Source organism: Nicotiana sylvestris, chromosome 1 (assembly GCF_000393655.2).
Source record: "Nicotiana sylvestris chromosome 1, ASM39365v2, whole genome shotgun sequence".
Classification (NCBI taxonomy): Eukaryota; Viridiplantae; Streptophyta; class Magnoliopsida; order Solanales; family Solanaceae; genus Nicotiana; species Nicotiana sylvestris.
This window is the reverse complement of record NC_091057.1, coordinates 40,565,728-40,579,251: the sequence shown is the minus strand read 5'-3', so window position 1 is coordinate 40,579,251 and position 13,524 is coordinate 40,565,728. Positions and strand designations below refer to the sequence as shown.

General features: G+C 33.9%; 1 protein-coding gene across 1 annotated transcript; it reads left to right on the top strand.

Annotated features, from left to right (window-relative positions):
- The first annotated feature begins 979 nt into the window (after nucleotides 1-979).
- On the top strand, nucleotides 980-8,514 carry LOC104245578 (pleiotropic drug resistance protein 1). Its single transcript, XM_009801200.2, has 20 exons — nucleotides 980-1,468; nucleotides 1,831-1,951; nucleotides 2,413-2,586; nucleotides 2,699-2,858; nucleotides 3,131-3,207; nucleotides 3,358-3,411; nucleotides 3,514-3,906; nucleotides 4,024-4,305; nucleotides 4,400-4,716; nucleotides 4,809-4,969; nucleotides 5,060-5,163; nucleotides 5,245-5,401; nucleotides 5,482-5,672; nucleotides 5,762-6,094; nucleotides 6,186-6,476; nucleotides 6,569-6,652; nucleotides 6,734-7,095; nucleotides 7,203-7,374; nucleotides 7,468-7,722; nucleotides 8,065-8,514. Exons 1-20 carry the CDS (start codon nucleotides 1,104-1,106, stop codon nucleotides 8,323-8,325), a joined length of 4,314 nt encoding a protein of 1,437 aa, XP_009799502.1. The 5' UTR covers nucleotides 980-1,103; the 3' UTR covers nucleotides 8,326-8,514.
- The last annotated feature ends 5,010 nt before the right edge of the window (nucleotides 8,515-13,524 follow it).

Genomic DNA, 13,524 nt, shown 5'->3' with positions numbered 1-13,524 from the left:
AGTATGAAATTACTTTGACATGCTGCTCAGGGATAAGAATTTGAGATCATCAAACAATGATTATTTGAAAAAAAACCGTAACATCAACTTTAAACTTCTTTTAAAACGTTACTTAAATCTTTGTGAGATATGAGTAACTCACAATACGGTGAGTAGTTAGTAGTTACGCTTGCATGATGTTAGCATATTCCCTAGCCTACTCATATCATGCTATAAATAGAAGAGAAAATTTAGGAAGAAAGGGGTGGAAAAAAAAGAGGAAAAATTAGATAGAGAGAAGAAAAAAGAGGGGCGGAGTGAGAAGTATACACCCGATATACATTCTGGATACACTGAATATACAGGGGCAGAATTCATTTTGGAGAGTTTTGAAGTTGAAAAAGAATAGTTACTGCTTCATTGCCTCGCTTAAAATCTGAAATAGTTAGAAAACTAAACTAGTTGATTCTCCTTGCCCAATCAGCTTGTTGCAACATTGACATTTTATTTTCTCCCGCTCAATGTTATTAAAATCAAATAAAAGCATATATAAATTCTGTTAAATTAATTATAGATAAATATTTTAATCAAAATTAATAATATAAATAAAATAATATTTAATTTGCTATGCTGACTTGGCATGTTTCTAGACGCTGGTGGCTGGCGGCTATTTTTCTTTGGCTGCTTTGACTGCTGCCTCTCCAAATTATAAGCTCCTATTCCAATAATTCACACATTAATTACCCTCGAAGTTTCTTTCAAGTCTTTTTCTCATTTGGTCACATATGACTCCTTATGAACAGTGATTATAGAAGTTTTCTCTACAATTACTGTATACGTCAAATAATTCAAATTAAATTTCGTCAAAATGTTAGGGCAATAATTCCAAAGACCAAAGTACTATGCATGTATACGACCAATTAAAAAATAAAACAATGCTATAGCCGCCCCTTCCTTTTCTTTCCTGCTGCTATATAATACCTTTGCCTTAGACAACTACTCTTAACTTCTCCTTCTATTCTTTTGTTCTTCTAATAAAGAAGATTACACTAATTTCACATTTTCAGTTCATTTGATCATTTATAAAATATTTTGAAAGTCGAGTTGCTTAATTAGTGCTCAAGATGGAGCCAGCAGATTTAAGTAATTTGCGAGGCCGAAGTTTAAGAGCAAGTATAAGGGGAAGTATGAGAGGAAGTATAAGAGAAAATAGCAATTCAATATGGAGAAATAATGGTGCTGAAGTATTTTCGCGTTCGGCAAGGGATGAAGATGATGAAGAAGCACTTAAATGGGCTGCACTTGAAAAATTACCAACTTATGATAGATTAAGAAAAGGTATATTATTTGGATCACAAGGTGCTGCTGCTGAAGTTGATGTAGATGATCTTGGTGTTTTAGAAAGAAAGAATTTGCTTGAGAGACTTGTTAAAGTTGCTGATGAAGATAATGAGAAGTTCTTGTTAAAACTCAAGAATAGAATTGACAGGCAAGTGAAATCATTTCTTTTCTAAATTTCACTTTGAGTTTAATTTCTATATGCCAATCGTGCAAAGGATTTTAATACTATGAGGTTAGCTAAAAAACAGCTACAAAGACAGTCAAATCTCTCCATAATAACCCTGTTTGCTGTTATAGTAATGTTATATAGGATATATACTATAACATAATACAAAAATTGGTTCCAAAACAAACTTGACTTTTTCAGTGAATAACTATTATATATTATATAGAGATGTTGTTATAGAGATACACTAAAAAAATTGGTTCTAATTGAGTTGGGTTTCCTTGCTTATTTAATTTGGTGCTAAGTTTTGATTCTTTTTTTTTTTTTTTGTGTGAAAAAAACAGGGTTGGGATCGATTTTCCATCAATAGAAGTGAGATTTGAGCATCTAAATATCGACGCAGATGCATATGTAGGAAGCAGAGCTTTGCCTACATTTACCAACTTCATTTCTAACTTCGTTGAGGTAAGAATCTCAAAAAATATTTGATTTATATTGTTTCTGTATGTATGTATAAAAAAGCATGTGTATATCTATGTATGTATCATCTATAAAGAATTTGATGCTTTACTGTTGCCACAAAGGAAAAAAGATAGATTAATTGGTATGATTCTTGAATTTTTTTTAATAAATTACTGCCACAAATTAAAAATGGTAAATAAGTATTTTGATTGAAGAACCATATGACTATTGAATCAATGGTAATTATGGTAACCATAAAAAGTAGTGCGTTGCACAAAGCATCCGCATTCATGCATGATTCTAGTGGTGTGATGTAGACAGTCTGACTGCTTCCATGGCTCGAATCCGTGGATTATGGCAACCATAACAATAACATAAATAACAACAAACAAGGAGAGAATATGCAAATTAGGCCAAGGTGTTCTTAAACTAACTTTTTTCTTCTTCTTTTGTTGGTTTTAAAGGGCCTATTGGATTCAATTCATATCCTTCCATCAAGAAAAAGGCAAGTTACAATTCTCAAGGATGTTAGTGGCATAGTTAAGCCCTGTAGAATGACTCTTCTTTTGGGACCTCCTGGTTCTGGAAAAACTACTTTGTTACTTGCTTTGGCTGGAAAACTTGACTCTGCTCTAAAGGTAAGATCACTACAAATTCCAAAAATATTAAAAACAACTTATAAAGAAAAGTTGTTTTGTTTTTTAAATAAGAATATAAGACTAAGTTTTTTTTAATGTGATTGAAAATCAGGTTACTGGAAAGGTAACATATAATGGACATGAATTACATGAGTTTGTGCCACAAAGAACTGCCGCTTATATTAGCCAGCATGATTTGCATATTGGAGAAATGACTGTCAGAGAAACTTTGGAGTTCTCTGCAAGATGTCAAGGAGTTGGTTCTCGTTATGGTTAGTTCTCGTCACCTTGGCTTTCAGTATCAGTTTCCGGAAAAGCATGGCTTTTATAGCGAAGTGTTATTATATAGGGATGTTGTTATAGAGAGGTCTTACTGTGGTTATCTGAAAAATAAAATAGGAAGAATTCTATAGCATGTTATATTATACTAAGAGTGTAAAAATTCTTTGCGCTGTTAGTGTATATAAGTCGAATCCTTTCGATATTTATAGTGAAATTAAATCAATTATGATTTTTGAATTATTGTTCTTGAATTATTTTCCAGAAATGTTGGCTGAACTGTCAAGAAGAGAGAAAGCAGCTAATATTAAACCAGATGCTGATATTGACATGTTCATGAAGGTAAGAAAGAAACTCAATTCTCTTAACTGGTAATATGTTAAATTATAATAATAAAAAAAATTCTTTGAGATATTTCAGGTAGCACAATTTTCCTTTTTCTTAAGAAACAGAGTGAATAATTAATATTCTTATTGTTGAATGGAAATGTAGGCTGCATCAACAGAAGGACAAGAAGCCAAAGTGGTTACAGATTACATTCTTAAGGTAACATTCATTTTCCAATGACTTTTCTTACATTAGAGCTATTGAAAGCACGGAGAATTTGATAAATAAGTTATTAATTTGTTCGTAAATTCCATTTTGCAGATACTGGGACTGGATATTTGTGCAGATACTATGGTGGGAGATCAAATGATAAGGGGTATTTCAGGAGGACAGAAGAAGCGTGTGACGACTGGTGAAATGATTGTTGGACCCTCTAAAGCACTTTTCATGGATGAAATATCAACTGGATTGGACAGTTCCACTACTTACTCCATTGTGAATTCCCTAAAGCAATCTGTTCGAATCATGAAGGGAACAGCTCTGATTTCTCTCTTGCAACCTGCCCCCGAAACCTACAACCTCTTCGATGATATTATTCTGTTATCCGACGGGTATATTGTTTATCAGGGTCCGCGAGAGGACGTGCTCAACTTCTTTGAATCCATGGGATTTAAATGCCCTGAGAGAAAAGGCGCCGCTGACTTCTTGCAAGAAGTATGTGATATGTTACTGCATATTATCAGTTTCAACACTTCTCTCTAAATCAGTTTTGATTAGAAGCAATAATGCATTGTTGGTTCTAACGATGGAAACTTTTGGATTTTGTGGCAGGTGACGTCTAAGAAGGATCAGCAGCAATATTGGGTAAGGAGGGATGAGCCTTACCGGTTCATCACATCAAAAGAATTTGCTGAAGCTTATCAGTCTTTCCATGTTGGAAGAAAAGTAAGCGATGAGCTCGCAACCACATTTGACAAAAGTAAAAGCCACCCTGCTGCTTTGACTACTCAAAAGTATGGTATAGGGAAGAAACAACTCTTGAAGGTTTGCACTGAAAGAGAACTACTACTAATGCAAAGAAACTCATTTGTTTACCTCTTCAAGTTCTTTCAGGTGACTACTTAGTCTATTTGATATATTGATATATGTCATTATTTTGTTCATATCCATGTGCAATTTATTAATCCTCTCTTTGTTTTATGATCAGCTCCTGGTAATTGCACTTATGACAATGACAATATTTTTCCGAACTAAGATGCCTCGGGATAGTGCAGAAGATGGAAGCATATATTCTGGTGCTCTTTTTTTTGTGGTTATTATGATTATGTTTAATGGTTTGTCCGAGCTCCCTATGACACTTTACAAGCTTCCGGTCTTCTACAAGCAAAGGGACTTTCTCTTCTATCCTTCATGGGCTTACGCGATTCCCTCATGGATCCTCAAAATCCCTGTAACTTTTGCTGAAGTTGGGATGTGGGTGTTCCTCACGTATTATGTTATCGGATTTGATCCCAATGTTGGAAGGTAAGTGAAGAAAGACTATGGTATATATTCATTGGCTTACTGTCACAAGTATGGTTTCTCCCATGATTATTGATCGACTATCTTATATGCAGGTTTTTCAAACAATTTTTGCTACTCTTACTAGTAAACCAGATGGCATCAGCGTTGTTCAGATTTATCGCAGCAGTAGGAAGGACCATGGGAGTTGCTAGCACATTTGGAGCATTTGCTCTTCTTTTACAATTTGCATTGGGCGGTTTTATGCTTGCGCGAAGTAAGTTTGTGATTTAGACGTTTGAAATACATAGCTCTTGTCTTGTACAATGACTAATGTTTACTTTCTCTTTTCTCCAAAATGGTGTAGATGATGTGAAGGATTGGTGGATTTGGGGATACTGGACGTCACCGTTGATGTATTCTGTGAATGCAATTCTTGTGAATGAATTTGATGGGCAAAAGTGGAAACATGTAACTTTCAATACCTATACTCCTTGCAAGTAATAAAAGTTCTTCAAGTATAAATGCTGAATCAACTCTCTTGTAAAACAGATTGTAGCCGGTGGAACTGAGCCGCTTGGAGCTGCAGTGGTAAGAGCTCGAGGGTTCTTCCCCGATGCATATTGGTACTGGATAGGTGTAGGGGCACTTGCTGGATTCACAGTTATGTTTAACATCGCCTACAGTGTTGCTCTCGCTTATCTTAACCGTGAGTGTCCATGATTTTCTTCATCGATATATCCTTAAATAAAAAGATGACATGTACTAACATGGAGTGAGTATCTGCAGCATTTGATAAGCCACAAGCTACGATTTCAGACGAGAGTGAGAACAACGAAAATACTGAATCATCACCCCAGATAACTAGCACACAAGAAGGAGATTCTGTCAGTGAGAATAAGAAGAAGGGAATGGTTCTACCATTTGATCCCCACTCCATCACCTTTGATGAAGTTGTATACTCCGTTGATATGCCTCCGGTAATTAACGAAAAATTGCTAGTCATCAAAAACTGGTGCTTCAACATTCTTCAAATCAAAATGTGACTAAATTTTCTGATGACATGCAGGAAATGAGTGAGTCAGGTACCAGTGACAATAGATTGGTACTTTTGAAGAGTGTAAGTGGCGCTTTCAGGCCAGGTGTTCTCACAGCTTTGATGGGTGTTAGTGGTGCTGGTAAAACAACCTTGATGGATGTCTTGGCTGGAAGGAAAACTGGAGGTTACATTGACGGGAGCATCAAGATTTCTGGATACCCCAAGAAGCAAGAAACATTTGCACGTATTTCCGGATACTGTGAACAGAATGACATCCATTCACCGTATGTAACAGTTTTTGAGTCATTGGTTTACTCAGCTTGGCTGCGTTTACCTCAAGACATCGATGAACAAAAAAGGATGGTAAGTTCCCCTTACATTACTCCATAATGAGAATTTATCTTATAAATAAAGTGGCAGTTGACAGAATTTTTTACTGATTATCTCATTGCAGATGTTTGTTGATGAAGTTATGGATCTTGTGGAGCTTACACCATTAAGATCAGCCTTAGTCGGGTTGCCAGGAGTCAACGGTCTGTCAACTGAGCAACGTAAAAGGTTGACGATTGCAGTTGAACTAGTGGCAAACCCCTCTATCATTTTTATGGATGAGCCAACTTCAGGGTTAGATGCAAGAGCTGCTGCCATTGTGATGAGAGCTGTTAGGAACACTGTCGATACAGGAAGAACCGTTGTTTGTACCATTCATCAGCCGAGCATTGACATTTTTGAGGCTTTCGACGAGGTGAATTGAACACCTTTTGCATCTATTTCTGGTTTTTCTTATGCTTTTCCCTTTAGATATTAGATACTAATATGAAAAATACATCTTTACAGTTGTTTCTTATGAAACGAGGAGGACAAGAGATATACGTTGGTCCATTAGGCCGCCAATCATGCCATTTGATAAAATATTTTGAGGTAAGTTTCTTTATACAAAATAAGTTCCTTTTACTGAGTTTCTATGATCAAGAACTAAGCTTAGATTTGTTACGATTTCAGTCGATACCTGGAGTAAGCAAAATAGTGGAAGGTTACAATCCAGCAACTTGGATGTTAGAAGTCACAGCCTCATCTCAAGAAATGGCATTAGGAGTTGATTTTACTGAATTGTACAAGAAGTCAGACCTCTACAGGAGAAACAAAGCCTTGATTGATGAACTAAGCGTGCCGCGACCTGGTACAAGTGACCTGCATTTTGATTCTGAATTCTCACAGCCATTTTGGACCCAATGTATGGCTTGTCTATGGAAGCAACACTGGTCGTATTGGCGTAATCCGGCTTACACTGCAGTCAGATTTATCTTCACAACCTTTATAGCACTCATTTTCGGGACAATGTTCTGGGATATTGGTACCAAAGTGTAAGTACAATAACACGCACACACACACACAAAAGGAATAAGAAGACAAACTAGCAACTCATAATTCTTATTGCTAAAATTTCCTCTTTGTTTTTTTATCATTACAGGAGTAGGAACCAAGATCTGGTTAATGCTATGGGATCTATGTATGCTGCTGTTCTCTTCCTTGGCGTACAAAATTCATCGTCAGTTCAGCCCGTTGTATCCGTTGAGCGTACTGTATTTTACAGAGAAAAAGCTGCTGGAATGTACTCTGCTATACCATATGCCTTTGCACAAGTGAGTAGACAGTTGAATTTTATAATAACCTTACAAGTTTTAAGGCTTAAATAGTTACACATTATTTATAAATACTTCTTAATTTTCTTGCAGGTTCTCATTGAAATACCTTATATATTTGTACAAGCTACTGTCTATGGTCTCATTGTCTATTCTATGATTGGATTTGAATGGACTGTTGCAAAATTCTTTTGGTACTTCTTCTTCATGTTCTTCACTTTCCTGTACTTCACCTACTTTGGTATGATGACCGTGGCTGTGACCCCGAATCAAAACGTTGCTTCAATTGTCGCTGGATTCTTCTATACAGTATGGAATCTCTTCTCAGGTTTCATCGTTCCACGACCTGTAAGTTCTTAAATCTTATTTCTACTTTTTTTCTAGTAGTACATAAAACACAAACTGTCTTTCGGAAACAGCTCTCTACCTTCTGGCGGGGATAAAGTCTGCGTAGGCTCTACCCTCCCAGACCCCACTAGTGAGATTACACTGGGTTTGTTGATGTTGTAGTTGTCGTACAGGCAAACAAAGTGAGAGTAGTTTCATGGATGATCTATCACATTCATAACATTAATTGTCATGTAAATACTAGCCACGTCAACAATTCACCTTACATAATAGCCACATTAAATACAAAAAACTCATTGTCGAATCCAGCCTAATGTCTTTTTTCTTTTTGGCTAAAAACAGCGTATTCCAATATGGTGGAGATGGTACTACTGGGGTTGCCCTATTGCATGGACCTTGTATGGTTTGGTTGCATCTCAATTCGGAGACCTTCAAGATCCACTTATTGATCAAAATCAAACTGTGGAACAATTTCTGAGAAGTAACTTAGGATTTAAGCATGATTTTCTTGGAGTTGTTGCAGCTGTGATCGTTGCGTTTGCAGTTGTTTTCGCCTTCACATTTGCTTTGGGTATTAAGGCATTCAACTTCCAGAGAAGATAAAAAGAGTGTCTATTTGTGTTTAATTTACTGTTGTTAATTCTTGAATAAGCTTTATAAACATTACTTTCTAGATTACTGAATATGTCTTATGTTTTATTAATCTTTCTGAATTCCCAGTTTTGTATCACATGTAGTAATTGTTATTCATAATTTTTTTTTATGGAAATATATATATACAATTTTATTTAATGGTTGTCTTCATTCTCTAATTAATTACCCTCCTTTCCCCTGCATTATGTCTGTTAAAATTAATCTTCATGTCTGATCATTTGATAGAAGGGTGGTTGAGAGCATCTCTTTTCTCATGTGTAGGTTATAACTTTTCTTCACTCAAAATTTTCTAATATAATATTCCAAGATATATTGGATTAGCTTATTGAGTTTATGGAGTAATGCTCAATAAAGCAAATTAAACTTCTTATAAACAGGCATCTTACACTGCTTTTGGCACAACTTACATTTTTAAACTTTAAAGAAACAAATCAACTTTAGGGTGGTCTGTTATCAGTTCAATTAAAAAGTTAAGTTATAAAAAACCTATGCGCATTCATGCTATTATATCAAACACATTATCAACTGATATCCTAATAATTCAGCTTCCTAAGAGAAGAATATCTAATAGAATAATTCATGCTTGGACAAAAAATGGCTTATATCAAGGCTAAAGCTAAGACTACATTTGATAATTAGTGAGGCATAACCTTGATTTGTTCACAAGTTACAACGGGGGCATAACTTGTACAAATTGATTACAAGTTCTGCCGGATTGATAAAGTTTGTCTGTGTTGTTGAATTGTTCACAAGTTTTATTGGATTAACGAGATTTCTTATTATTTTCATTCTACTTATCTTATCAAATTGTTCACAAGTTTTACCAGATTAACAAAAAACTTGCATGTGTTTTTCAGTTGTTAATAAGAGAAGCAACAGTGATAATCTCACTGATTGCTTTCTCTTCTTTGAACATCATTTTTTTGTTTTGCAATTAATGTTGTCTAGTGGTACTTTCCTTATTTTTGTGTGTGCGCGCGCGTGTAATCTGTTATTTTTGTTAATCGAAAATAGAGTTCCTGTAGAGGAAGTGTTTCGTCATGGAGAAGTGCCAGGAACATCTTATAATAGAAATTTGTGGAGAGAAAACTATCGTGTATGGCCGTTGAAAAAAAGTATTAGCCCAAAGTTTTGCACGTAACCCGAAATGTCCAATCGGATAAAACTAAGAGAATATTTCATAAAGCACCATCTTTTAGGTCTAATTAGCCATTTATAGATACCCTTTGCTATATTACGTGTTATAGATACATTTTATGTTTTTATACAATGTATTTCATGTATTTAAGCTGTTGTATTCATTAATACAACAAAAAAATAGGCGTAAAAACTGGAATTCCAGCTAAGTTTGACATGTATTTAGCTGTATTCAAGCGGCATTAACGTTAAATACAGTAATGTATCTGCGCAAAATCTGGAAGGTTAAACTGGTTAAAAACTGAAGAAAATCAAATCACATGATATTCTCCTAATTTAACTCAACGAACTAAAATGATCCCTCATTAATCTGTATTTGAAAGATACATAATAAAGATTATAGCTGAATAAAGAGAAATATATATGAATAATACAGTTGAGTAGAACTGTATATAGTTGAGTACAACAAAATACAACTTAATTCATCTGAATAAAACACTTGAATACAACAAAATACAACTGAATACAGCTGAATAAAACTCTTGAATGCAACAAAATGCAACTAACTTCTGCTGAATAAAATAGTTAAATACAACTGATTAAAACTGAATACAAGAGAATACGCATAACTTTTTAATACATCTAAAATATATAAATGAATGCTACTGAATACATGTGAATACAGCTGAAATATACATTTGAATACAACTGAATACAAATAGGCGATTTGGGCGATCTAGAGAGAGAAACAGCCTTATGGCTTCGCCGGCCGGCGGCCAGCCATTAATTCCGGCTGGCCAGCCCTCTAACACATCTGCCCAACCTCCTACAACAACTACAAACAATCCCCAGCCCTCAAATCCCACAAACGAAGCCATGAATTACGCAAAAGTTGTGAACCCTACTTCGACGACAACTGCCAAGCAGAATCGAGCCGCTATAGTTGAACCAATTGCTCTTTGTCTATCAAAATCAACGAATTAAACTTACCCTAAGCGATTGTAATAGAGTGATAATGGAGGAGAACTAGAGAATTTGGGTGGGAGAAGAGGTATGAATCGTGGGTTGAGGGAGAAAGAGTAAAGTGTATGCAAAAAGAGAGAGAGAACGTGGTTAGTCAATTTTACTATGATTATGTGAGAGAAAAGACTAAAAAGGAGAGAGAAAATTATTATTTAGCATATATGGTGCCTTAAATGTAGGATGTAACTATAATTAGATATTTGACTATAAAGTATAAAAGGTATCTATAGGATGTAATATTTTAAAATGGTATTTATTTAAAATAAATAGGGTACTAAGGTTTTCTATAGGGTGTAAAAATTCCTAAAACTAATAGTATCAAATTATAGCCCATCGGATAAAACCAACACACAAAAAACAAAAGTCAAAAGTAAATTTTGGTACTAACTTTTTTATCTCCCCTAGATATTTTTCCTTCCAAATACCAAATTGTTTTCTCTTTCTTATTTTTTTATCTTCCCTAGATATTTTTCCTTCTCAATACCAAATTGTTTTCTCTTTCTTAAGTATCACACTTGACTTTTTACTTTTTTTTATATTTTTTACTTCTTTTCTTCAATTCTTGTAATTCTTAACACCTTTTCCCTCGCTTTATTCTTGTTAACAGTACTACTAAAAATCTTTGATTGAACATAAAACGTTATTTAAAAAAATCAAGATTTTTTCATCAGCTAACAATTATTTTACTATTTTCCCAACAGTAATACCTTATTACATTACAATTAAATCTTTGAATCAATGGAAAACAATAAAAATCAAGACTTCTTACATCAGCTTTAAAAACTATCAAGTGTTGCTCCATAACCAAACAAAGGAGTGGAGCTTCTTTTTACAATAAACCACGCGCCAATCTTTTTTTCCCTTCCCTCCAAAAGGTTTTCTTTTTTAGGAATTCTCACACATAATTAGTGGTGATTTTCATCTCCTTTATTTAGTTAATTTCCAAGTTCGACTTAGTCTTTTTCAATCATATAAGTGGAAAAACAATAGTTGAGAAAAGTTCAATCATATATACATGTATAAAGTGTGTGTGCGCGCATATATATGTATGTATAAAGTTGTATATTATAGTTTTGCAGAAAAGTTTATATATATATATTGCAATGTATAAATATTGTATCCTAAGTTCGACAGTGTATCCTTAGTGTATATTGAGCCTATCCCGAGTGTGCTTGTGTATCTAAAGTGTATATATCTGTGTACCCCAAATGTATTTTGTATCATGAATGTATAATCTGTCGGAACAATGTATCAAAATTGTATATACATGTGTATTTTCTAATATGTAAATATAGTGTATATAAATTATATACACATTTTGTATGTGTAATGTGTGCAAACTGTGTATTTAGAGTGTATCATGTATTTTTGTATAGTGACAGTCCTTTTTCTATATATTTTGTATAATTACATCTATTTTGTATATATTTTGTATATTGACAGTCTATTTTGTATATTTTTTGTATAATGACAGTCTATTTTGTATATTTTTGTATAATGTCAGTCTATTTTGTACATTTTTTGTATAGTGACAGTCTATTTTGTATATTTTTTGTATAATGACAGTCTATTTTTATATATATTTTGTATAGTGACAGTCTATTTTAGTATATCTTGTGTATAGTGAAAGTCTATTTAGTATATACATTGCATAAAATTTGTATATAGGGTGTATCACTGCATCTTCCAATGTATCCATAATATATCATTAATGTATCCCGAGTGCTTTTGTGTATCCAAAGTGTATAGACTGTTCTACAATATATAAATTTTGTATAATTTAATGTACTAATTTGAATCTTGTTAGTACCATCTTGAAACCCTTTGCAAAAAACAAAACATAACACCCAAAATGAAAATGAAAAAATGTCTGACTTTAGCATTATTATAAGCTCAAAAGGCTGAAAAACAGACCTGAAGACAATAGTTCGATTAGAAGGTCTGCCATTGGATCTAACAGTAGCCTAATAATACCAGAAGCAAAATTAGATCATAAAAAACTGTTTTTTATTGTTTTAGAAATTCTCTTTAATAACAGTAAGAAAAAATTGGAACAAAAATGAAGGGATCTTATGAGCTGAAAGTAGGTGGAATGCTTAAGATGGGAATTGGAGCTGAGGGACTTGAGAAGAAGCTGCTTCCATGGCGCTGTTGCAGATCTACTCATTTTCGAATTATTTTTTCAAATTCTGAGGAGAATTTTTGTATTTTTGGCTGCTGAAGTAAACTGCAATTTTATCTATTCTCCATTTTTCAACAATTTTGCTTACTATTTTCAGGTTTGACTATGGCGGATGAAAACATTACCAATGGCGAGGTTTATGACGATGCGCCGTCGACGAAACGTTCGATGCTGCGTCAAAAACCTTTGCACTGAAACAGAAGATAGCGGCATTGGAGCAAGAGAAATCCCAGCTTCTTCACGAGAACGATGTGATCAAACAGAGAATCGAGAAACTGAAGAGCTCAATCGAGGAATCACAGAACAAAAATTGGAATTGCTGAATAAAAAAGCAGAAAACAGTACTTTTGGGCTAGCCACTGGAATTTGGACTATAAAATGTGTATTGTAATTTTGGGCTACCAGATATTATAGGTTTGGCCCGAATGGCTATAAATGTTATTTGCTCAATTTGTGGATCCATCAGGCTTGGCCTCATTTTAACTCGCGGAGTGGTAATAGTTTTTTCAACAACGAATTTTAAAAAGCGGAGACAAAAGCTAAATATTGGCACGTTGGATAATTCTTCAACATTGAAAATATTATTGCTTTGAAAACCTCTAAGCTCGGATTATTATACATAGTGTAGTTCTTAAAAATTATAAAAATAAGATAAAATAATACTGCCATTTTTTTCTTATTTGTCCATTAAAAAAAATAATGAAATCTTTTTATACTTGAAATAATTTAATTTTAAATTTAAATTTACTTTTAATGATATGTTTTTATAGCAGCACAACTATCATAACATGTATAAAACTACAAAC

Coding starts and splice junctions, on each gene's coding strand:
- LOC104245578 (XM_009801200.2), top strand. CDS start 1,104: ATGGAGCCAGCAGATTTAAGTAATTTGCGAGGCCGAAGTTTAAGAGCA. Junction 5,402..5,481: donor TGCTCTCGCTTATCTTAACC/GTGAGTGTCCAT, acceptor GAGTATCTGCAG/CATTTGATAAGCCACAAGCT. Junction 6,653..6,733: donor ATTTGATAAAATATTTTGAG/GTAAGTTTCTTT, acceptor TTACGATTTCAG/TCGATACCTGGAGTAAGCAA.